At 46.8% G+C, this 23,229-nt stretch overlaps 1 protein-coding gene across 1 annotated transcript; it reads right to left on the bottom strand.

The window, feature by feature from the left end:
- Positions 1 to 300: 300 nt before the first annotated feature.
- plekhh3 (pleckstrin homology, MyTH4 and FERM domain containing H3) lies at positions 301 to 21,614 on the bottom strand. The gene is made up of 13 exons (XM_088357469.1): positions 21,032 to 21,614; positions 16,959 to 17,017; positions 11,777 to 11,871; positions 9,090 to 9,272; positions 7,885 to 8,042; positions 6,255 to 6,378; positions 5,891 to 6,188; positions 4,139 to 4,346; positions 3,847 to 3,974; positions 3,440 to 3,560; positions 2,902 to 3,366; positions 2,571 to 2,762; positions 301 to 2,457 (listed from the first exon to the last, which is right to left on the bottom strand). Exons 1-13 carry the CDS (start codon positions 21,164 to 21,166, stop codon positions 2,302 to 2,304), a joined length of 2,322 nt encoding a protein of 773 aa, XP_088213595.1. The 5' UTR covers positions 21,167 to 21,614; the 3' UTR covers positions 301 to 2,301.
- Positions 21,615 to 23,229: the final 1,615 nt, after the last annotated feature.

The raw sequence follows: 23,229 nt of genomic DNA, 5'->3' as shown, positions 1-23,229 counted from the left end.
AAATAGCCTTAATATACATTGTGTCATCAGGAATTAAAGCAGCACAATGTATCAAAAATATCAATATCATGATCTGTTTCTTTTGGAAATGCATTGATCTAAATTTGACCAACCAGATGAAAACTTTAATGTGTTTCATTTGCTTTTTCGCCTATGTACATAGCAACAAAAAATTTACTTTAAAAAATGATTGACTCGCATTATTTTGCATATTTTCCGTGTAGTTAAGGGAAAGTCGAAAGCGCAAACACTACAAGGGACCTTTGACCAAGTAAAAATAAAAAAGAATGTAAATGCTGATAAATTGGTGCTGTTTTTTTTAATTAATAATTACATACAGTATTTGTCTTATTGCACTTCCAAGTTAGTTTTAAAAAATAGTGCAATCAACTATACACACACACATTAAAGAGGTACCATGCAGCGTACAAACAAAGTGAATACAAAAAAAAACAGGCTCTTTTCTTTTTCTTCTTCTTGTTGTGCTACATCATTCAGAAGCTGCCTGCAGCTTGCCAAGCAGTCAACGTTTGGCAAATTCATCTGATATGGAACAAGCTGCTGGCGTTGATTTCTTTTTTTAAGTTTTGTCACATGGGAAACTCAATTAGCTTCACAAAATCACTCCTTAAGTACAATTAAACGCTTGAATAGAAAACTGGAAGGTGGGGCCGGGAGAGGGGATCATTGTAAAAATACAGAGCAAAAAGCATCTTTGGTCCATCCTATAACTTGGTAACACTTTGGCTATGGGAAGAAACTTTCAAGATCAACAAAAGGATCACATTGACAAAAAAAAAATTCAGGTGCTCCCTAAGTCAGACAGAGATAGGTTCGAACCACTGACCTTCCTAAACGACCCGCTCTACTGCCTGCACCACGGCTGCTACTGCTCAACCATTAATGGTGATTGTTGGACATTCAAGCCAGGCATTGCACGGGAAGCTACAAAAAAAAAAAATCACCTGGGGGAAATTTCCAGCACTTGTCACGTTTGTTGTAATTTGCATAAAACTTGTGCCAACATGGTGATTACAGTTATACTCATAAATTTACATTCCCTGACAGAGTTTATGAAGAACTGGACATTTTTGGAACTGATGACTGAATGTGGACCATTGAGTTTCTTTACTTAACTAATGATTGTGCATATGTGGAAGTGTCCTTTGAGCAAGCTGGCAAACGCTGGGTGAATGAATTTGGAGTACCTTAAGCACAATCAGAGTTCTATTCAAATGTCCTTAAAAATAAAATATGCCAGGGAATGTTATCAGCACAACTGTAAATATGTCAGAAAACTCCTTAGGGAGTGTGGCTAAATGTAATGCTAATGGGGAAAGGTGCACTTGTGTGCATTTAAGACTTTTTTTTTTTTAAAACATGAAATACTACTAAAACATTCTCAGTCTTACCCAAGACGCTCACAAGGAAGCCACTTCATTTGGAACACCTGCACTCCTTTGAAAATGAATGAAAAAGAATAATGCTCATTTTGCCTGACAACAGTTTTCATTCAGTGGAACAGCAAGAATGAAAAAAATATGCAGTTTGAACATTTAATGGGTTCTGCAAGTGTTCCTAATGAAGTGTCCTGTGATTGGAGAAAGGGGAAGAGGGGCTTTGCACTACAATAGGTTGCTTGGTTGAAAAAAAAAAGAAAAGGAAAAAAAAGAAATTTAAATAGGCACCATTTTATTTCTTATTATAGTGGTACCTTGAATTTCTTTCGTGTGCATTGCTGTGTTTTCATGTGTGAATTTGCGTGACCTTGTGTTTGTGGGTTTAAAAAAAAAAACACTAAAATGAGCTATGGCCAGTAACAGGGAAAACTTAAAAAAATGGTGGGCTTTAAGTCAAGGTACCACTGTTTTATCATTGTTAGCAAAGCTGTGCTGTGCTGTGCTGTCATGTCATCAGTCAAGGCCAAACTGGGCAGAAAACCGAAAAAGAATAGGAAGAAGATGCTGCAACAGTGTTCCTCTCGTCAGGGTCCTATACATGAGCACTCGGGCCAGGGTGACTTGAGCTGCAGAGGCAAAACATCTGTTTCCAGTTCCAAGTTCACATGGTTGGCTGCATCAACACTTGTGCGGTAAAGCAGGCCTGATCCATTCGGGACCTTAGGAAAACTCCTAGATGAAGGTCGCGGGAAGGAGGGAGCGCACGAGAGGCAGGACGGCCGCCTTCGAGGAAAGTTAACCCAAAAGGGCCCGAGACAGAAAGCAGATGTGGAAGTTCTTTACCGTCCAGCTCTGAGGGTTTGTGTCGGAGAACGGCCCCGGGAAGCGGGCGGCGGCCATCTCAGACAGGGTGCGAAGGCAGCTCCAGGAGGGCGGGCGCGGACGGGTGGCGGAAGCCCACCGGCGTGCCCTCGTGGATTTTGACGGCGTCGCCTTTGCTTCGCTGCAGACGGGTGGCGTTGAAGTACGCGTTCATCAGTTGCGTGATCTCGCTCAGCTGGGACGCACACAAAGACACTTTTTTGGCTGTAGTCACACTGTGCCTAATAATTTGAACGGCGTCATATTTTTTCTTTGGGTGACCACTTTAGTAATTGAAGCTTTGGTTACCTTGTTGGTTTCGAAGAGCATGTCTCTGCCGCCGGCGCTGATCTTGAAGGTGTTGCTGTCGGAGACGCCGTAGGAGCAGATCTGTCCGTAGGGAAACGACTCGAGGGCCTCAGCTTCTCCTTGGCGATAGAGCGACACGCTGCTGGCCGCCACCCCCAACCACAACTTCTGGGAAAAACTCCCCGTTGAACTCTGGAGGGGACACTTAAAATGTCAGCGTGACTTCGAAGGCAACATATTTGTGCAAGTCGAAGGGGTGGTTAAGATTGCGGCCTGTGACCAAAGGGCCGCAGGATCGATGCCCAGCATTGACACCATAACAACTACTCACAATGTAGAAGTCGACTTCATAGAGCGTGCAGCCGAAGCCGGACCACTGGCGCGCTATGGCCAGATAGGCGGCCATGCTGTCTCTGCAGTTGGAGCCCGCCAGACCCCTCCAGCGCTCCAAGATGGCTCCCATGACGCCCGCCGCCTCCTCCTTCACACGGCTGCGGAGGCGCAGGTCCTTCTCCACCTTCTGCTTGTGTGCCGCCGCCGCGTGGCTCCACAGCGCCCCCGCCAGAAGGCGTTGTGCGGCGGGGCAGCCCGTGGGCGCGGCCACCTGGCAGGTTGGCAGCGCCTGCGCCACGAGGATGCGGGCTTCCAGCAAGTGGCCAGGGAAGAGTTGCTCCAGGGGTGGGCAGGGGGCGTGCGTGCTAAAGTCCCCCATGACGGCCTGAAGCCGGAGGGCCGCCAACGTCTGGAGGTCCTCCTCGCAGGCGGGCAGCTGGCCGCGGATCACCATCTCGTGGCACTGCGATTTGGGGAAAAAAACAGACTGAGCTCTAGGTGTGCCTAATAAAACGCCCGCCAAGCGCAAACGTTACCTGCTCAAAGAGAAAGAGATACTCGATGCTGTCCACTGAAATGCTGTCGGCGTCCAGCAGGCAGTAGAGCTTGAAGCACAGTTTGCGCTGACCTTTGGACTCGCACTCTTTGCTGGAGATGCTGCACACAAATATATCAATAGTCCAAATTTATTTTGTGATTCAGTGAGCGAGATTCCTCGAATGAAACGACATTCCTGTATCTTAGTTAAAATCCCGTGACCTTGACTATCAGGTTTCCCCGTGTTTGACCAACAACACCGAGGCAAGGTCGCCTCTTATCACACCGCTGCAAAATGTTCCGCATGGGAAGCGAAGCACAGCAGATAAAATTGCACAGTCTGCCGCTCTGTTGACGAACAAATAAACACCCCGGCGCACATTGAAAAGCTTTTATTGTGTCTGACCTGGTGAGGATGTCGGCGATGAGCGCGCCGCCCGACACCGGCTGCTCCCACAGCGCGTTCTGCTCGTACAGAGCAAACGTGTTTTTGCTGTCTTTCAGGCCGAGCCGCTGCTGCATTCGTTGCACCACCTACGGAGAACACGCAAGTCTCTTTGACATGAAATATCATTTCTGAAAAAAGGATTTTGAAATATGCGGATTCCACCCGACAGTAGCGATGTGTATTTGTGGCTAAAAAGCGAAGTGGGGAGAGTCTCTGTCGCCTGTTCTATTTGACATTTCAAAGTCCAAACCTCGTTGGCGGTGGTATGCGAGCTGATGTAGAGCTGGCAGCAGCCAGGTCCGGGGTAGTGCACTGTGCACAGCATCTCCTGCCTGCTCATCAGCATCTGGATCTCCTCCCAGGACGGCACACACTCGCGACACTTGGTCTTCTCCAGAGCCTCGCTGATGAAGGACGCATAGTTGTCCATCTCCGATTCGGGACTCTGGTTCTGGATCCTGCAACAAATATGAGGGGAAAAAAATTCAGTCCAATTTCCAATATATAGTGCATATAAAAAAGTCAATCACATAAAATTATTTTATATAGATGCTATAATGATATAATGTATTTCTACTTCATCATGTTGATGGCTCACTTGGGGTTGGAGAACACATGATGTCCATTGTTACTTAAGTAGCCAAATACAGTTCCTCACCCCATAAGCCCCTCCACCCACCCTAATGAAAGCAGCGGTTAACAAAAGACAAATTGTTGAAAGTGACCCAAAACCTTTTAAGAGTGTGACTGGACTACGTCACCCCCCTTTTGAAGTTTTATTTTCTTTGGGGGCTGCCAAAACGACAAAATGTGAGAACATTTTGACGCTGGCTCTCGGGGACGTTAAAAAGCGCTTCAAAGTCACATTTGCCTTTGAGTTTAGCGCGCCAAACAGGAAAAGGTGTTTCCGTTCCTGCGAAAGGGGCTGACCTGCCGCTTCCTCCTGGCGAAGCGTCTAAGCCAGGCCCCGGCGAGCGTGCCAGTGTGCAGCTGGGCCGTGGTATAAAGGTTCCCTTTGAGTGGCTAAGGTGCAAAATTAAATGAAAATCATGATGAAGTTATGAGCTCAGTCTTATGTAAACACCAAGCGGGAAGGAATATTAAAAAAATAAATAAAAAAATACACACAAATTTGGACGTTTGCCTCAAACATAAATATTAACCAGTTTTTCCCGAGATGCCACAAAAATGTCTGTTTGGTCAAATAAGTTCATCCCGGTTAATATGACGGAAACAATTACGTGACGTGACGCCAGAATGCACTAAAAAGGAGGCCTTCAAACCTTTTTCATAACAACACTACCACAGGGGCTCCTGAAACATAATTAGGAATGTTCCAGCAAGGCTGTGGGATCCCCTCATATGCCCCCTTTTTTGCTGCCACTTCTCCTCCCTCCACACATTCTCTGGGGGGCACTGGAGTGGGGGGGGGGAGCTTTTCTGGGCCACATGCCCGGGCTCCAACCTTGGCGCTGCCCGGCTGCAGCTTTCCAAAGGGAGCGGCGAGAAAAAGTGCGTGAGAGCAAAAAAAAGAGGCGTCAAGTTATTTGACTCTGCGATCGCCGCTGTCGATAAGGACTCGGCCGCCGTTTGATGGGGGACACAAAACGCGGAGGGGGGAGATTAGAGGGCTAATAGTGTAGATTAGCATGTGGCGCAGAAGGGCTAATTCAGAGCTGCAAAGCCGCGGCCTACAACAGTTAAAGTGGCGCTCTGAGAGGCTGGCGCCTGCTGATTTTTTTTTTTCCTTCTCTTAACCGCATCAAAGTTCTCACAGAAGCGGCATTTGAGGTGAAGTGACCTTACATTTCAAAGAAAATACTAACTCCTAATATCATTAAGTTAACATGAAACACAGTGGCTAGCTTATTTCTGCAGCAGCTGGAACTGAATGTCAGTGACTTTTTTTTTTTTTTTTTTACACGTTGTTTGCCATATCGAGAGATACTTGGTGAAAAATGTATTTGCCGTGTAGAATCGCCAACTGCAGTTGACATGTTACCTCTTGAGGTGGAATCGTAGGTACTTGAGGACGGCGGCTCCGGGCAGGAAGGTGCAACTCATGCAGGTGAGCAGCTGCCAGTAGCGCAGGTGGGCGGCGGTATAGGGGGCGGGCGTATGGCTGGTCTGCTTCACCAGCTGGCAGTAGATCTCGTCGCGCAGCGGCCGCAGATCCAAACACGTCTGCAGCACGCCCTGGATGATGGGCACGGCGTCGTGCACCGACTCCAGCTGCTGCAGGCCGTTGAAGAGCTTGACGGCCTCCTCGTTCAACGAGCCGTAGCCCTTGCCGTGGTGGTCTGCGGAACGTTCGGAACGGTTACAAACGGAGAGCGCGGGGCGACATTAGCGTGTAAAAGACTTACACGTGTGCTCCAGGCTGCCATAGGGGAAGGGCAGCAGCGGGGCGTAGAGGGGCCCATGGGTGTACTTGAGGATAGGGTTGTGCTGGTAGATGTGTTCCACCACCTCAGGGTTGAACTTGTTCTCCTGAAGGTGAAAGAAAAGTCGGTGAGAAATTTCACACGGCTCCAGCGCGCGTGCGGCCGACCCGGCCCGGCGGGTGATTGAGTGCGTCTGGCCAACCTTCAAAAGCGCCGGCGAGGTCAAGTGATGACCCGGCAATTGGCCGCAACACGATAGACATGTTATATTTTATCCGCCCGAGTCAACGTGTATCGGTCCCGGACGCTTTCCAGTAGCAACAGATGGCTCGCACGCAATACGGCCCTGCCGCACCTGTTGCTTATTAGTAACGCCGCCACCGCTGCCCCACTTATGACTTTTCCCCCAGCCCGCCGCCAGCTTCTCTGTGGCTGGCTTCCAGACAAGCTTACTCAGTGGGGTAGAGTTGATGCATTCCGCCACGCCGGTGACAGCTTTGTCTGTTTGAAGGGCAAGAACGAGACGCTTTGGAACGTGACAATTGCACGACTTTGGTTTTAATTGCGCTTTGACAATAGTCTTGCTCGTGTCAGACGAGGATAGACATGCTTGCTTATCACATAACATGTCCATAATTTGGCCTCATTATCCAAACCACACCAAGCATGCAAACAAAAGAGGCTGTGCAGGCGTGTTTACAATAGAGACAGTTTATGCAGCTTTCTTTGAACGTGTTATGAAAAACTCACTTGGTCATTTCGTGTATACAAACAAACATTTGACTTTCTGGAGCTTTTTGTGAGCTGCATATTTTCCGTAACTTGCTTTTGTTTTCTGGACTGTGATGATAATACACATTTTAAATAAACTGCATTCACGTTCTCAGAATAAAACTATTGTACCAGAAGTACCGAATTTAAAAAAAAAAAAGCCATTTCCTGCATATGCCCAACGTTTGTCGCAAAGTTTCCCGGTTTATTCACAGAGCAAAATGTCCCCGAAATACACCAAATCTGATAATGGTAATGAATACTCAGATCCGCTCATAGTTTTAGCTTTATCTGTCTGGCTAGTAAACAAACAAGCAATTAAACTAAACATGCTGCAAGGGGAAGAGGGGGCGTGGCTAATCAAGCACAACCGCCCTAAAGATGGCTAAATAAGCGTTGCCTCGTGTCGCTATTCAGAGATGTCGTAAAAGATAAGCCATCCTTCCTTGCCGATTTTGAAAGTATCCAAAGGGGAAACGACAAGACAGTGTTTAGCGGACCTCGCTGAGCCCACTGCGGACTGGGCCGAGACTAGACGACCGCCCGCTCGCTCGCTCTGAGATTCCAGTGAGCTGTTCTCTCTAGCAACCTCGCTTCTAAAAATAACTTTCAGTCTAGTTTGTTGATGCATGGTGACTCAGCACCAAACAAGAACTTTTATCTCCATTTTTTGCCTCGGGGGGGTTGAGCTCTAGAAGAATACGATGACATCATCCAGGAGAGAGGGGGAAACTTTGGACTTGTGGACTTTTGCGTGGTTACCATAGCGACCGAGCCGAGGGTAATAACCTGTAACCCGCCGGCTGTTTGTGTTTGGTGGCGCCAGGGTTTTGGACCTCACCTCTATATCTTGAATCAGGAGTTGCGTGGGCGTTTCCACGGGCGCTTTGGTGTCGATGATTTTCTGGATGGCGCAGGCCCAGTGCACGGCCTCGTTGAAGTGCTTGGTGTAGAGCCTGTAGCAGTGCTTGCGCCCGTACACCGTGATGCTCCAATAGCCTGGAAGAAGAGCACGGAAACATCACATGAAATCAAAACACTCTTGGAATCAGACCAGTGTTCCAAAGTCCACTCTGTGGGAAACCAGAACTCCTTGTATGAGCAAGTCGGGCCTGCCCGAGCTAAGCGGGCAGCGCTTATCAGGCCTTCCTGCTACGTGACTTGGCACCGTGTCCTTCTGTCTTGATCTCCTAACCCCCAAAACGATCAAGTCCAACAGCTTGGTGCTACAGACTTTTTTCACATTCGCTTAAAGGGTGCCAAGAAGGCACTTGTGCGATCCCATTGCAGGAAGTTAACCCAGGAGGCTCATTATCAGTTGCCTAGCAACGCTACAAACAGATGACAGTTGTACAGCTCAGTTGATTCTTTTGCTCATGATTGGAATTTGAATTGTGAACTGAAATTTGAATCCCAAGACTTAAACATTCACATTATAAATTCAAAAAGAGTGAATGGAAATTGAATTAATGAAAGGGGCGTAACAGGAAGTCAAATAAGACAAAAGCAGAAAATACAAGGAGGAAGCAGATGCGCTCGAATAAGGAACAAAATGGTTTATAGCTGCTAAATGGAAGTCATTACGAGGCCAGAAGAGAAGATGCTTTCCTGCCAAGAAAATTCCCCATAATGCACAATGAGCTAGTCCAAAATATTTGCTTTTGGACCGGGACGCTGGGTAGTAAAATCCCAAAATATTGACAATACTCTCATCCAGATTGGTTTCCTGATTTACGCTAAATGTTCAACTTCATTCAGAGAAGGAACCGAAATGCCTGACTGATCACCGAGAAGTTTCTAAACAAACTTTCAACCGCATTTTGGACTGAGCAGCGCTGGGGCTTCCCAAATATACTCACAATTACAGTGCGTGTGGGAGCACAAAGAGGAACCGCAAGACATCACATACATGAGAAAACATGCAAAACATCTGACTCGGAATTTCTGAAAAAGTCCAAATCACGAAACGCCGCACAGGCTGCGAACACCGCAGACAGAGACGTCGTCGAGCGTGAGTCAACCATGTGCGCGTGTGTGTGCGCTCACCCGTCTCCTTGAAGGTTTGCTTGTCTGGCCAGATGACGGAGCAGAGGCTGGTTAGCACCAACGTTCCCAGTCGGCGGGCTCCCTTCTCTGGCCCGCTGTAGTAGTCCAGCGAGTCCTGGCTTAGCACGAACCAGAAGCGGCGCTGCTTGATCCAATTGCCTCGCACCTCGCGCAGCAGCCAACCTTCCCAAAGACCAAGAAAAAAAAAATTCATGTTCATAGTTGATAAAATACTTACGAGATTTACTACAACACAAAAAGAACCATAAACTGCAAATAACGCTCAACATAACTCATGAATCTTAATGACGCTTATCCCGAATGATTATTTTTGGACCTTGGTGGAGGTATGCGCTGTACGAGGTGCTGATGGCCAGTCATTTACTTTGGGCCAAAACCAAAACATTGTTCTTATTTGACTGCAGCCAAATCATCATAACTTCCAAGAAAAGCTCGGCCGGCCTCCCAGCCCAAAATAATCCGGTCGGCAGGTAGACTTGTCGTGCCGCTACGCAACGTCACCATGTTTCACTTAGAATAACCCCAGAGGTCTGTAATTGTCCATAAAGTTTCAGTAAGGGTGTTGAGGTAAAATGCTAGGGGGGGATACAAATATAGCCAACTAATGGCAGAGGCATTAAAGCCCGCCATGCAGCCGGCATAATTACAGCTGTGGAGTGACAGAAAGGGTGGTGAAGAAACACTGAACAGAGAAGAGGTCAAGAAGAAGAATTTCAAAACATTGGGTTAAGTTTTTCCTATAGGCCGGATCTGCTAGATGATTTTAAGTGATTTGAAAATGCAGTTTTTTCATTTTAATTTAATAGTTTTTATAATTCAAAACATGGGGCATAATTTCATACTCCCCCCCCACTACTTTTTGAAAAGGTGCCTTTCTCCTAAATGTTAAGCACGTAAATTTCGGAAAATGATTAAGGGAAAAAGACGCCAACTGAGTTCATATGTTGCTACTGAGCCTATTTACTAACCTCCTGAATACACAAATAACTACTGGTAGCTAACTTACCAATAAGTTGACGACATAAGCAATACAAATAACTAACCCAGCTACTTATTTGTGGAAATATGAAAAAAAAAAAAGAAAAAATGCTACATTTTCGAAGTGGACCCCGCCCCACGTCTGCGACATTGGCAGCGGGCCTGGACGCTCATGTTAGAGCGTGCGTGCCTTCAAAGCGTCAATTAGGCCGCCAATCTGGCAATGACGCCATGGGAGCATCACGGCTTCCTCTGCGGTTAGTGAGCTGCGTGCCACCTGTCAGCCTGTTTACTTCCCTGCGCTCGGCTTGCGCACGTTTCCGTGCGACGTGCTTTTCCCAGGCAGCTCGACACGGCCGTGCCAAAATTAAAATCAAGCACGAAGCCGTGTTCTCATGCAAGCTTTCCCGTTTAAGAATTTCTCTATACGATCTTTCATCATCAGGCGACCAAAATAGTTCTCCTCCGAGCATCAACCTTCCCCGCGCATTAGGAATGCAGACGAGCCGAGCGGCTGCGAGACACGGGGAGAAGCGCACGCCTAAAACACGTCGACGCCTCTGTCAGACATGGCATGTGGTACTTCAGCTTGCTGTCACTCACAAAACAGATGAGCAGCATTTCAAGCCAGGGCCCCGTAAACCCGCCCCCTCCCCCCCCCCCCCATCTGGATCCCATCTAAGTCCTGCTAATACCTCCTCCAGGGGGCCACGGCTCACCCTTAATTTGTTTCATTTGTGACCTTTCAACCCAGCTCCAAAATCCCAGCCCCCTCAAACACAACACACAATCTGGCTCTGTGCATTGATGTTTACGCCTCATTTGCCATTTTCAATTTTTGTCTCTACATATGCCTCCATAAAGTTTTGATGAATATTCGTACATTATTTACTCGGTGTGGGAGTAAAATTTTATTTTGCACCTCACTTAATGAGTGTACCAAAAAGAGGCCCACACATGAGCGATCGATGGAACGCAAGCGGAGGCGCCATCCTGCGAGTTTGTTTGAACTGTAAATCAACAGCGGCACGTTAATAATCTCTTTCTGTCAGTGTGACCTATTTAAGATGTGGGGGTCAATGTTTACACCCACGCACAGGGCCTTCATGTGGGTGCTTTTACGATATTTCTTTGAGCTGCAACACGGTGAATAAAACGGACAGTACGGTGGTTCATATTTCGGGTCACGGGGTTTACAGTCCCAGATTTTACGACAGTGTGGAAGTGTCACAACGAGGCAATGTGAAAGCCACCGCAGGACCAAGCGCTGGCTCGGAAAGAAAAAAAAATAAGAAACAAGAATATACGATGAGCTCATCCCTCAAAAGCACAACACGGGCAAGGTCTTGTGACGTCAGCAGCCGTCCGTGGATGCGCCCACGTGAGCTGGCGACGACCACATGTGGCCCGCAGCTGTGCTAGGTGGGAAGTTGCCACAGTGCTTATTAAACAAGGACAGAATCTTGGAAGTGGACCTCAGACAGGCACCGAGACAAAATTGACTTAAGCAATTTGTTCTCATTTGGTTTGTTTGAGGACTTTAATTGGTCACAATTCGAACTATACATGTTGCATAGAAGCTAAAAACGTGAACAAGGCTCAATCCCGACACACGCGGTGATTGTGTGCAGCATCCGAGCGGGAAGAGGCGAGTGCCAACGACTGTTTATTTTACGAGTCTGACTCACCTTTGACCAGAATTTCAGGTTCTTCCTCCAGGCCCATCTTGTTCTTCTCCAGGATAAGGCTCTTCATCTCGTCAGCAGCGTCTGACACGGCCACTCTGCGTTGGAGAGGAGAAGGTAAATAAATAACTTGGGACCAATTCCACACGGAGGACAGCTAAGTGGTCTGGAGACAGCGTCTCTACCCCCCGCTCTCACCCCCGTCACCCCTGATCTGGGGAGGAAGAAGTTCCATGAAGTGCCCTCAAGTGTTACCTCACAGCACCACTGCGGAGTGTGAACAGCTTGCCTTGCTTTTATCACTATGGCCGGCGTGTCAGGAGAGAAGGACTGAAAATAAACGTGACAGGGCGACGCCGACCCCGCCCGCCTGCCAGCCAGCGACTCCGTATCGCTTTTGGAAGGTTCAAGAGGTCGCAGGCGTGACGAGTTCAAGCGCTAAACGTCAAACATCTGTTGGTGGGACCTTTATTCTACTTTTTACCCCCCTTCCATGCATCCCTCTCCACTTTTTGGCCATTGTGCTATTGTATATGATATTAAATAAAAAATTTAAAAACCGGTTTTGTCTTCATGTCCATTTTGGCCTCTATGAAGCAATAAAAGCAAGGACCCTATGTGGGCGATATATAAAGTGTCACCGAGCTGATTTGTGAGCGTGAGAGAGTGAAACGTAAGCAGACTAACAGATGAAGCTTGCATGTAGCTTGCATAGCTAGCCGCTCCTCTTCGTTGCCACTCGCAAGATTCTATGTGCCGAATTAATCCCCGTGTCAAATGGCTTCCTGCTCTCCACAGGAAGTGGCCCGGCACGGGGCCTCCTCCGTCACAGCCTCCGCTGGGGCTTCTGGGGAATGCGGGGGCGGTGGCGTACTGTGCTGGATGGAGGATGAAGGGGGAGTTGGGTCGGGAGTGGGGGGTGCTTTGTGGATGTAGCTGCTGGACAGCTGTGCACATCCAAAAAGCTCCACATCACCCTTGGAGAGGTGGGGAGGGGGAAAATTGGCCCCGGAGCAGTACAAGATGTCTGCTTTTCAAATTACTGCTTGCCATCTTTCACTTTAGTGGAAAGTTGGATAGATTCAAAAGTGGAAGACCCCAAAAGCAAAGCATAGCTTAAGTTACATTAGGTTACTAATAAAAATGCTAGCTTTGGCCACAAAGTTGCTGTTGACGATACGGGGAGAAACTTGATCGTGCCATCAAACAACTTTCGAGGTAGATGGAGTCACAAACAAATCATTTCTGTCGTTTACTTTCAGTACATTTTTGAGTTGACAACTTTTGCAGTTTTGAGTCAAACCCAAAAAGAGTTTGGTTAGAAATATTAAATAGTCATAAAATTTAATGACCTTCAAAAAAAAAAAAAAAAAAAAAAAGTCCAAATCTGCTCTGGTTTGGACTGTGCCGGTGTTTTTTTTTTTTTTAGGTTGACCAGCTGCTTTCAAGCCCCACTGGTCCTTAAACAATAGAATCATCCCAAGTTAGCAGGAGTGGAACGTGGCCACATTTTCCTAGAAAACTACTCGGCTCCAAAGCCAAGTTTGCTTTTTGAATTCCAAGAATATTATTTCCGAGATGAACCGCCATTAAAAATAAACGGTGCGTACAGCTTTTTCTTTGCTAGGATGACGGCGGCGTTCAAATCCATAAAGTGCTCGGAGCAAAGTGCAAATAAGTGTTTTTAGCCATTTGGCTTCTTTAAATTCCTAAAAGCTCATGTGGCTCACTTGCTGCTGCAAAGCCAATGCAGATATAGCGCAGAATAATCCAAGACACTGCAAATAAACACTAGACTAGGTCTTGTCTGGACGGGGTTTTTATGTACATCTAAATCCCCGTCAGCGTATGGACTAATTCTGCATTCACGTCTCGATTTCATCGGCGCAGGTTGTTAACGCCCTCAGCTAAGAGGTGTCCTCGCATTTCTGTGTTTATTTTAACGCCCCGCAGAGGGCGAGGCCCCATCTAATTTTTCATAAAGAGACGCTTTGCTATGTGTTAGCTAGCTTAAATATAAAAGTGCCAGTCGGTTGGCGTCAACAGCTATAAGCGTGATATATAAAGTGGGCCATTTGTTATGTATATATTCAGACTGATACTTTCCAGACAGGAGAAAGCGGTGGATTTATTTTCTGACCAAGTCTTCCAGTAAACTTGCAAAACAGACATTTGTTGCCTCTACTGAGGAAATTTGCAAAGAAGCGTATACGAACAAAATGTGTGCAGCCCAACAGAAAAAAAAGTCGATTATTTTGCCCAACAGTACAAAAAAATGACATTTCTGACTTTCCTCAAACGCATCGTTATATCACGTGGACTGCTCAGAACAGAGAAACCATCACAAAGGTGTCTAAAATACAACAATGGGAACACACAAATGAGACACAAAGAGAAATTGGGGAAGTAGTGAAAGATCATTTAAAAGAGGAAGGGGAAAAAGTTTATGAGCGTGACGAGACAGATAAGCTACTCAATACTCATCTATTCATTCCTAATGGAGCCATACCACCACTGTCTGTGGTGGCGGGTGCCCTACTTTCTTAGTCTCACATGACTTTCATACTTAAATTAAACACCCTCAGAGCTCCGAAAAAAGTGACCCGGCAACCAAGCTTTGGTTGGGATGAAAAGAGGAAGGCGATGACAAGGCTAACACTTCAGACCAAAGAGGAAGGAACACGCGAGGTGGCACCATGGCATCATCACGCAACACCAATTGCCAAATCATGACCGTGTACTCACGTTGTGTCAGCTCAAAAAAAAAAACCATCATGTAGCTACTCTTTTCTCCACAACATATTTCAAAAGTTAACTTTTTCCAATAAAAAAGAAAAAAAAGCTCCTCTCAAAGTTCCAATTAGAGTAAACACGCATACAAAGCCGACAAAGTGGTTGCGCATTGACTTGATTGGAATGTGACTGTCTGCTGCAGTAATTGATTTTAAGTCGAGATTTAATCAAAACACTCAGACGCTAATTAAGGTTTGAAATGGGGGGAAAAAAAGAAGCGACATGGCGTCCTTGCTCTCGGGCGTAGATGACCTCAATATGCGACAACAACCAGAGAAAGTCACAAATATTTAAAAAAATAATAATTCACTCCAAAATGACTCGCATTCAAATTTCTGTGCGGATTCCAAAACCCTCGCCTCATTAATGGAGGTGGAAAAAAATAACGCCACTTGAACTAATTACGCATTGTCGACGCAATAAACCGCTTGTGAGCCTCCCCAGTGGTCCGAGGGGCAGCTTGTAGCTGAAGGCGGGCTGGTGGGAAAAAATGGGAATGTGGTGATTAAGACTGGGCCTATATGACCTTCCAGCTAAAAATACACTGTTTACCCAAGACCGCAGCCAAGAAATCACTGGACTCAACGCAGGGGGGGAGGGGGGAGGAAAGAAAACACACCCCAAAAAAAAAAAAAAAAGTCATGTTTTGAGAAGGGAGGGGTGGTGTGACAGGAAGTCTGAGTATGTGACAGGAGAGAAGGAGTGAGAGTGTGTGTTTGTGTGCATAAGTGCCCGAAATAAAAACATTAAAATGTCGTTGCAAAGTAATGAAGCCAAACGAAATGATGAAACATTCTATATGGGCTGAACATGTCAACTATTTGGGACAGTTAAACATCTGACAGGCTGGCACACACACAGACAGACGGACACTCAGACAGGCAATTAGCAAGGGGGGGGGGGGGGGGGGGGTGACTCGCACACTTTCAATGCGCACGCACGCACATTAGATACACACTGGCCTCTTTCAGTCATTACAGTCTGGCAGCTGACACGCAAAAAAAGACTTTTTGAAGGTCAAACGCTGAAAGTTATGGACAAGTGTCCACTTCCCCTCTTGTGCCACTTTGTGTACTTAGTACAAGCTGGTTACAAGATGACAATGGCGTCCATTGGAATGACTGACTTTCTTTTCAGTGCTGGGTTTGACAAATAGAAATGCTGCAAAAAGCGTAACGACCTACTTTGGAGCTGTGCTGCATGTGCCATGAAAATGCAGATAATGGCCGCATCTCATTGTGGTGACTTATCAGTCTGCCGTGGCTCCGCACAGGCGAGGGAGTGGCCGTGTTCCCTCGTTGACCAGGTAATGACTCACTGCGAACGCTCTCTAATCTCAACTCTCAGCCGCCGTGATTACAGCAAGGCCGCCTTTTGACACGGTCCCTTTAAAGAAGTTAATTATGTCGTGCGCCCGAGGCTGTCGCCGCCACATTTTAAGAGTGACACACAGTTGTGCACACGCACTCACCAGTCCAATCAGACAGTCAGTCCCTTCCAGCGTGAAAAAAAAAAAAAAACACGCTCTCCTTCTTTTTCAAGTTGAGCTTTGTGACTCATCGTCTTTTCAATCTTCAGATGTACAATAGAGATTGCTATTGAGGGAAGCGTGGGTGGTTGGGGAATAAGGTTTGGCGGTGGACGATAAGGGCAAGATGCCAGAGATAGAGCTCGGTCACATCACTGTCTGAGATCACAGCCCGGCACTAATAGTGGAGATGAGGATACCCGCCCGCCCGCCACCAATGAGTCACCAAGCTTGCACGCCTATGACGGTTTCCAAACTGCTTGTATTTATTCGATACAGTGCTGACTACGACAGTATACAAATAGGCGGTAACTCCAAAAGACACGCTAACTGGCTGTTAATAACAAACTCGGAATTTTCCAATGGAGGGGATTGTAAAGTTTGATCATCCTGGACGCTAAACATTAGCTTCATCACCTTTCTCACGCAATGCTGATGGCAGATACGGCCTTGGAAGGACACTAAGCAGAAGCAAAGAGTGAATGGAAGCAGAAATGTTCCGACTGCTTTCGAGCTGGGTCGCTCCACCACCCGAAACATGACATGCTGTTGTATTATATACTGGAAACAGAGCGGGCTCTCGCAACTGGCAGTTGTTTAAAAGTTTCAAATTAAACAACGTCACACACGTGCTAGTACAATACCGGATAGTTTGAGGCGGACCAGACGGACTTTAGAATCAAAATAAAAAGGGGGGGGATTCACAAGGGAGAACCGATACCAATACACGTGTAAAAGTGCATGTCATGTTTGCGCACGCACACACGTGAGTGCCGACTTAGATATGAGGCCTCATGAGATAACGTTTGCTGCGGAGGGAAGTGGGCACGTATGTTTGACTACTTCTACTTTTTTGCCACTTACCCGTTCGTCCCATTTGCTGTACGCGTCGGCTGAGAAACGTGAATCACCTCGGCTGGACTCTGTCGACAGAGAAGAGAAGAAAGGATCAATAAGATGTGCGGTATTAACGCTAAACAACAGATACAGCAGCTAGTAGACAATTGGGCAAAAGTCAATCACACAGTTAAAATGGACCTTTGACGTCTATAGGCATCAATGGTAGTCAACGGGTTAATGGAAGGAATAGTCGAGCGATGACTAGCCGCTCCTGTTCAGGAGTCTTACCGTGCAGTCTTAGAAAAGCCTGCACCTGCAACACTTGGCTTTCACTTGCAAGAGTAGCAAAAAGCAAAGCAGACTCAGTAATGTGGAGCGACGGAACACAGGCATCGTTTGTCCGACAGCTGCGTAGATCCAAAGTAGCAAAACCCCAAAGATCTCTCCCAACAGGTTGTTCACCTAAAAATACCTCCGGACGGGTCTTTTACCCAACAAGCTCTTAATGCTAAATCATACTGGACGACTTAAAAAAAGAAAACCTCAATATTTTTACATCAGTTTTACAAGAATACCAATCTGTCATCCCAACAATTTTTTCATCTGGACAGCAGACATTTCTCTTCACAATGTTTAGACTTGGGCATTCCCGGGATGACCTCGGAAAACCCCACAAGACATCAGTCACAATTTGGAGCCGTTCCTCGTTCGGGCAGGGCACCGCACACTTTGTCCCTGCGGCTTGACTTCGTATGACTGAACCGCAGGCTGAACCTCAGCCTTGGACCGGCTGGTGCGAGCAGACGGCTCAACCCCGAGTTGCCGCTTTACCTGAAACACTATCCGGGTCAGCAATGGGGCCCGCTCGTACACACACAGAACACTACTACCGGGCAAACTAGTCTAAGTATAGCCCTTTGCCCTGCAAAAAACCACTCCACTGCTTCTTTGCGGGTGGTTCAAAAATAACCGACTAAACAAGAAGTGTCAATTTATAGGCCAGTATGGAGTTGTGAGATATTTATGAATCAAACCGGCCTAGGGAGCAAAGGGGAGTTTGAAGGAGGAGATCGGATTAATGCTTAACTCAGGGAGAGGCACTGTAAACGTCCGAGGAGACCGCCAAAAACAACCGACCCGCGTTCATGGTCAAAAATGTGTAGTGTACTGTAATTCCCTTTTGCCCATACGCATGTTAGCTATAAAAGCCTGAGCCAAGTTGACAACGGCCGTAAAGAAAAGCGCGGGTGAAAAAAACCAAGAAATGAGCACTAGTCACGACAATGGTTTCAAAGCCGTAATTCCATAATGTAAACCGAAGCGTGCGTCAATAAACCAAAGGCTCAAGGCTTTCAATATTGTGTGTAATTCCAAACAGAACGTGACAATGCTTGGTGGAGTCAGTGGAGTAAATTGGCTGTGGGATGAGGAACGAGGATAGCGTGCGATGCAGAGCCTTGGCAAAGGCTCCCCCTTGGACGGGTCGGGGATGAATCACTCCAGAATAGAGCAGGGCATGGAAGGAGAGAGGGAAAGATGCCGTGATGCGTTTCGTCCCGTGGCCGGCTTCCACTCTGGCTTTCTTTGCCACCCCCCCCCCCTTCCTCTTTTCCCTCCCAGTCTACTCTCCCGCTCCGCTTTCTCTTTCCAGCTCTCCTGGGAGGCTGAGTAACCATGAGGAAATGCTTGGGCTCAGCCAGTGTCGGTCCAAAGAACAGATGTGTGGCCTGGAGGTGGTGAGGCGGAGACGCAACGGAAACCAAATATAAAAAGCCGAGCAGGACGACGAGCGAGCGTCGACGACAGGGGGCAGCAGCAATGGCGAAATGGGCCATTTTCCAACAGGAAGCTAATTTTTCATGGTACCCTTGGGGGAGGGGCTTAAGAATTCCAATTTGGTAGAGCCACAATCTCCACCAAAATCTAATTTTCATGTGGCCTGCAAATATGCAGAAGCAGGGGTCTAGACTTGAAAGGTACCTTGGATTGCTCCACATCAAGGATGGCAGCAATGGCGGTTTCGCGTAGTTTCTCCACCAAAACATTCGGTCGCTGTGGTCTTCCCTGCAGCGTTTAAAACCCGACGTACACACATCTAGGGAGGTCCGAGTTGCCCCGTGAAAATGTGTCGTCAAGCTGCGCAGGAAACGAAGCCTTCGGCACAGGCGGAGGAACGCAGCCCCGAGGGACTCTGGAGCCTCCAGTCGAACCCCCCCACCCCCACCCTCGCCCACAACACCCACCTCTATTGACACCGAGCAAAGGCAAACACTATCAACTAAGATGTGTGTATTCTGAGGGGAGGGGCTGGCAGGGAGCGTAACAAATTGCGCTGCTCCGAGACCAGGTCAGCTGATGATATTGGCTCCGAGTGCTTCAGCCGTGGTCTTAATTGAGAGCTTGGTGTGAACTATTGACTCTTGATACAGGAGATCTAGGGCAGAGCGGAGTGAGTCAGACCAGCAGGAAACTGGATTAAAGGAAGTGCATCGATTCTTTCGCAGGAAGAAGGTCATTCCTGATTAACTCGAAGTACAAACTGATATGGAGAACGACATTAATGTCTTTGCCAAAGGTTTGTAGAAAATAGCTTTGCACTGTTATCATTCTCCAGCATTGATATCAGAGTCAATAAAAGGATTCCTGCAAGTAAGAGCGAAGCTAATAAAGCCTAAAACGACGCCATCTCTTATGATCAAGCAACAGATGTCAGATGCCTTATCTGAGGGGGGAGGGGGGGGCTTCACTTGAGGCAATAACGCCGCGAAGCTAATCTTTTGTTAACGTTTTCATGCAAATTGCTACGATCCCGTTCTGTTTTTTTATGAGTGCACCAAGGGGTCAAATGTGAAAAGATAAGTAACGGCTCCATGTGGTACTACTTACACCTGCAATTCTTTCGACGTACCTCCAGATTGTGGAAAGGTGGAAAGAAAAACAAAGACAACTGCTTCAATGTGTCTTGGCATGTCTGGAGAACTCATTAGGTCTTCCAAATACTTCCATTTGATTTGACAATGATTGCAGTCTCACATTGCAGTCCAAGATTCCGACATTTATTCAGTACACGCGAGGGTCAAAATGTTAGAAACAGCTCACGGTAAGATGCGGTGCAATTCTACACCATTAAAAACTACAACCAGAAGAAGATTTTTATAAAAGTGTCCAAGCTGGGGATATATTGGATATGCTTGACACTGACATCAATTTTTAAGACAGATTCTTAAAAAATTTCACACATGACTCTTGACCACACTTGCAACCAATTAGTGAGAAAAAATAAATAAATAGCAACACATGGAGCCCAAAAGCCACTGGCTCAGCAGGCATCTGCCCTGCAGGCTTGATGACTAGTCCAGCACTGACTGTACAAACATAAACCGTCTTCATCTTATAACCCCAGACATTTTCAACAGCTCCGGTAACTGAGATCTTTCCCAGCGAGTGCACTCAGCCCATTTTCAGCTCCGAAAATAATCCAAATCAATTGTTCCCAACGTAGTCCCTGTTCTAGGCCTACAAATGTTGCAGTTTAAGCAAAGTTGTCTGTCTATACTGTATAGGCACGTATAGAAAATCAGCCACCTATACATGGGCGTCAACAATGCCCCCTCACAAGGGAAAAGGGGGACGTACAATACTGATCTCTCTGTGCCTGATCACATGACCAACATTACAGAGGGGACAAGGCTGCAGTCTTATTTGAGGCCAAACACACAAGGATCCCTTCAACACACTGGTGCTTGCATCTTTGTGTGCGTGTGTGTGAGTGTGTGATTGCACAATGATTCCCAAGCTCATTGCAAACCTCAGCAGCTGCACACACACACAATTGAGTGATCCCCCCATCACAAAGTGAACATTTCCACAAGGCACATGCAAACATTTTAGTTCTGTGCTTTACAATGTGGGTCAATTAGAAGAAAAAAAACTTGCAGTCCAAACTATGAAGTGATCATTATTGCAATTAATTAAAAGCACAAGGTGAGTCCTTAAAGTGTGTTTTGTGCAATGCAAATGCATCAGAGTGCAAAAGGAGCTCATATGCATGAGAGTGGCAAAAGATGTTTTGGGGGATGCAGGTGGACACTTCTTACCTGTCCATTGGGAGTCAGGTCGTCCTTGTTGCGCAACTCGAAAGACTCTTCCTCCTCTTTCTCCCCATAGTCCCTCCCAAGCAAACTGAAGCCCTGGCGGCAGCACAGCAACCAGCAAACACCTTGCAAAGGCATTCAAATGAGGTTAAGTGTGTCGCCTCGTCGTATCCAGGTCGAGGAATTCACGAGTGGTGGCGGCGGGGCGGCCTCGGTGTTGAGCGGGTGCAGCGTGCGCGCCTCCGCGGAGGCAAACTCTCCATAGAGACCCGACGACGAGGATGGAGTGAAACATGCGACTCTCCACTTAAGTTTGTACACAAAATCTACTCCGAATGGAAGCTGCCCACAAAACTGTTAAAGGCGACTCAAGAAGTCCACCAAGAACTTCACTCGTCCTGAAGCAAGAGCCACAAAACGCAAAGCTAACTCCATACGAGGAATTCGGGGTTCAAATACAAAGCTTCATGCTGTTTAGAATGTCCTCAAAGTTGGCGGAATCTAGTAAATAAAGTTAATAAGTGACACGGGAGCTTCAGGCACACGCCGTAGCTCTGAAGCGTGCAGTGGCTGAAGCAATCTAATGGGAGCCAGAAACCACGCCCACTTGCAATCTGATTGGTCGAGAGCCTACACTCCCCGCAGCGTCATCAACATAAGGCGTGTCCATCTAACGCTGCCAGAAGATCACGTGTCCTGAGGTGACGGCGCAGTACCACTCCTGAACATCACCATGACGTGGAATTTAGTTTGCAATGTGCCGTGCACATGTGCATATTACATTCAAGAAAAAATATGATGACCTCTACAGTTTTTTTTCTGTATATATAGAAAAGGTAAAACTAAACAAAGCTCTCATCAATTATATTAGACAAGGATATGTCTGCTGGAGATAAGACTTGGTCAACATTACACAGTTACTACAAACCAAACATAAGCGTAGACGGCAGTGTGTACCAGTTGAAACGATTATGAATGGAAAATTTGCATAGTTAGCTGTGCTTTGTTGACTTTTGCACATCCTGGTAACTGAACACGTCTGGCACGCAAATGGCTTTCGACATTTTTTTAAAGACGTCCGTCCTGCTTCTTTTTAGTCGCGCTCTTCTACTTAACTGAACAATTGACGAAGAGAGTGCAGTTGAAGACCGGGGGACTGTGTTAAATCCAGACACGTGATACACACAGCCCCTGGGTGCTCATGCTTATTTCCCCCCTTAATATCCCTTCATTTCCCCCTTCTCAGCTCCATGCAAACTCCCCAGAAACTCACACACTCAGCTGGCTTTAACTCCTTCCTCACCAGGACTGCAACCCACCACTCATGGATGCACCTTTTGACTATGACCATTCTTTCAAGCAATGTCCCATATCGACGCCTCAATAAGAACCAGTCTGTTTTTCTTATGCATGCAGCAGCAATATTCAATATTTCTTCAATTGCCTTCTTCAAAGTAAAGCAGATAAACCCCCTTCCCCCAACCCTATCCCAGTTTCTGCAGGCAGAATCATCTTTGGACCAGATCCTCCCCCATATCCCAAAACAATACACTGGAGGCCCTCCGTTGCTTCCACAGACATGCTTGGAACATATGTTTTATTTTTAGAGTTGAGACCCCCTCGGTTTAAAAAAAAAAAAAAAACGGGAAAATCCCTCCATGGTTTTTGTGGGTTTCGGTGGAGCTGAAATCAAAGTGTAAAAAGTCCTCAAATATCAAAGAAGAAACACATGAGCAAATGTCCCGCGCCGCTGCGTCTTCCAGGATCAGCTCTTCCAGGAGAAGACACATGAATACGTTTACATGCACGCCAGATAGAACCTGATACCCTCAGAAGCGGGCCAGATGATTCGGTCAGGCACCCGCTGTGAATTTCAAGTACAGTACTTCCTGAAGGAGGCCTCGACACGACGTGAAAGCGCGGTGCGGCGTGCGCACACATATTCCAAAACGCTGAGGGAGACAAGCCTTTGTACGGCCGCTATTATGCTTGCAAAATCTCCGAGTCCCCCAACTTCCTGTCGGCATCTCCTGCTCGCATTTGTTGAAATGGAAAGTGCGGAAGTTTCCACTGGAGACGCATAGAAGATACTGCTACACAAAAGAATGTTACTTTAGGGGGAAATTCTGGCCTCTTGAGGTATAATCAATGTTGGGATTTGCCAAAATATCACATATTAGCATAATGCTCATCACGGATAT

Source organism: Syngnathus floridae, chromosome 17, assembly GCF_059516105.1.
Source record: "Syngnathus floridae isolate MCC-2025c chromosome 17, RoL_Sflo_1.0, whole genome shotgun sequence".
Classification (NCBI taxonomy): Eukaryota; Metazoa; Chordata; class Actinopteri; order Syngnathiformes; family Syngnathidae; genus Syngnathus; species Syngnathus floridae.
The sequence above is the reverse complement of the archived record's forward strand: the minus strand, read 5'-3'. Positions and strand labels throughout refer to the sequence as shown.

Coding starts and splice junctions, on each gene's coding strand:
- plekhh3 (XM_088357469.1), bottom strand. CDS start 21,166: ATGCCTTTGCAAGGTGTTTGCTGGTTGCTGTGCTGCCGCCAGGGCTTC. Junction 6,379..7,884: donor TCCTGATTCAAGATATAGAG/GTGAGGTCCAAA, acceptor TTTCACCTTCAG/GAGAACAAGTTCAACCCTGA. Junction 2,458..2,570: donor TGCTCTTCGAAACCAACAAG/GTAACCAAAGCT, acceptor TGTGCGTCCCAG/CTGAGCGAGATCACGCAACT.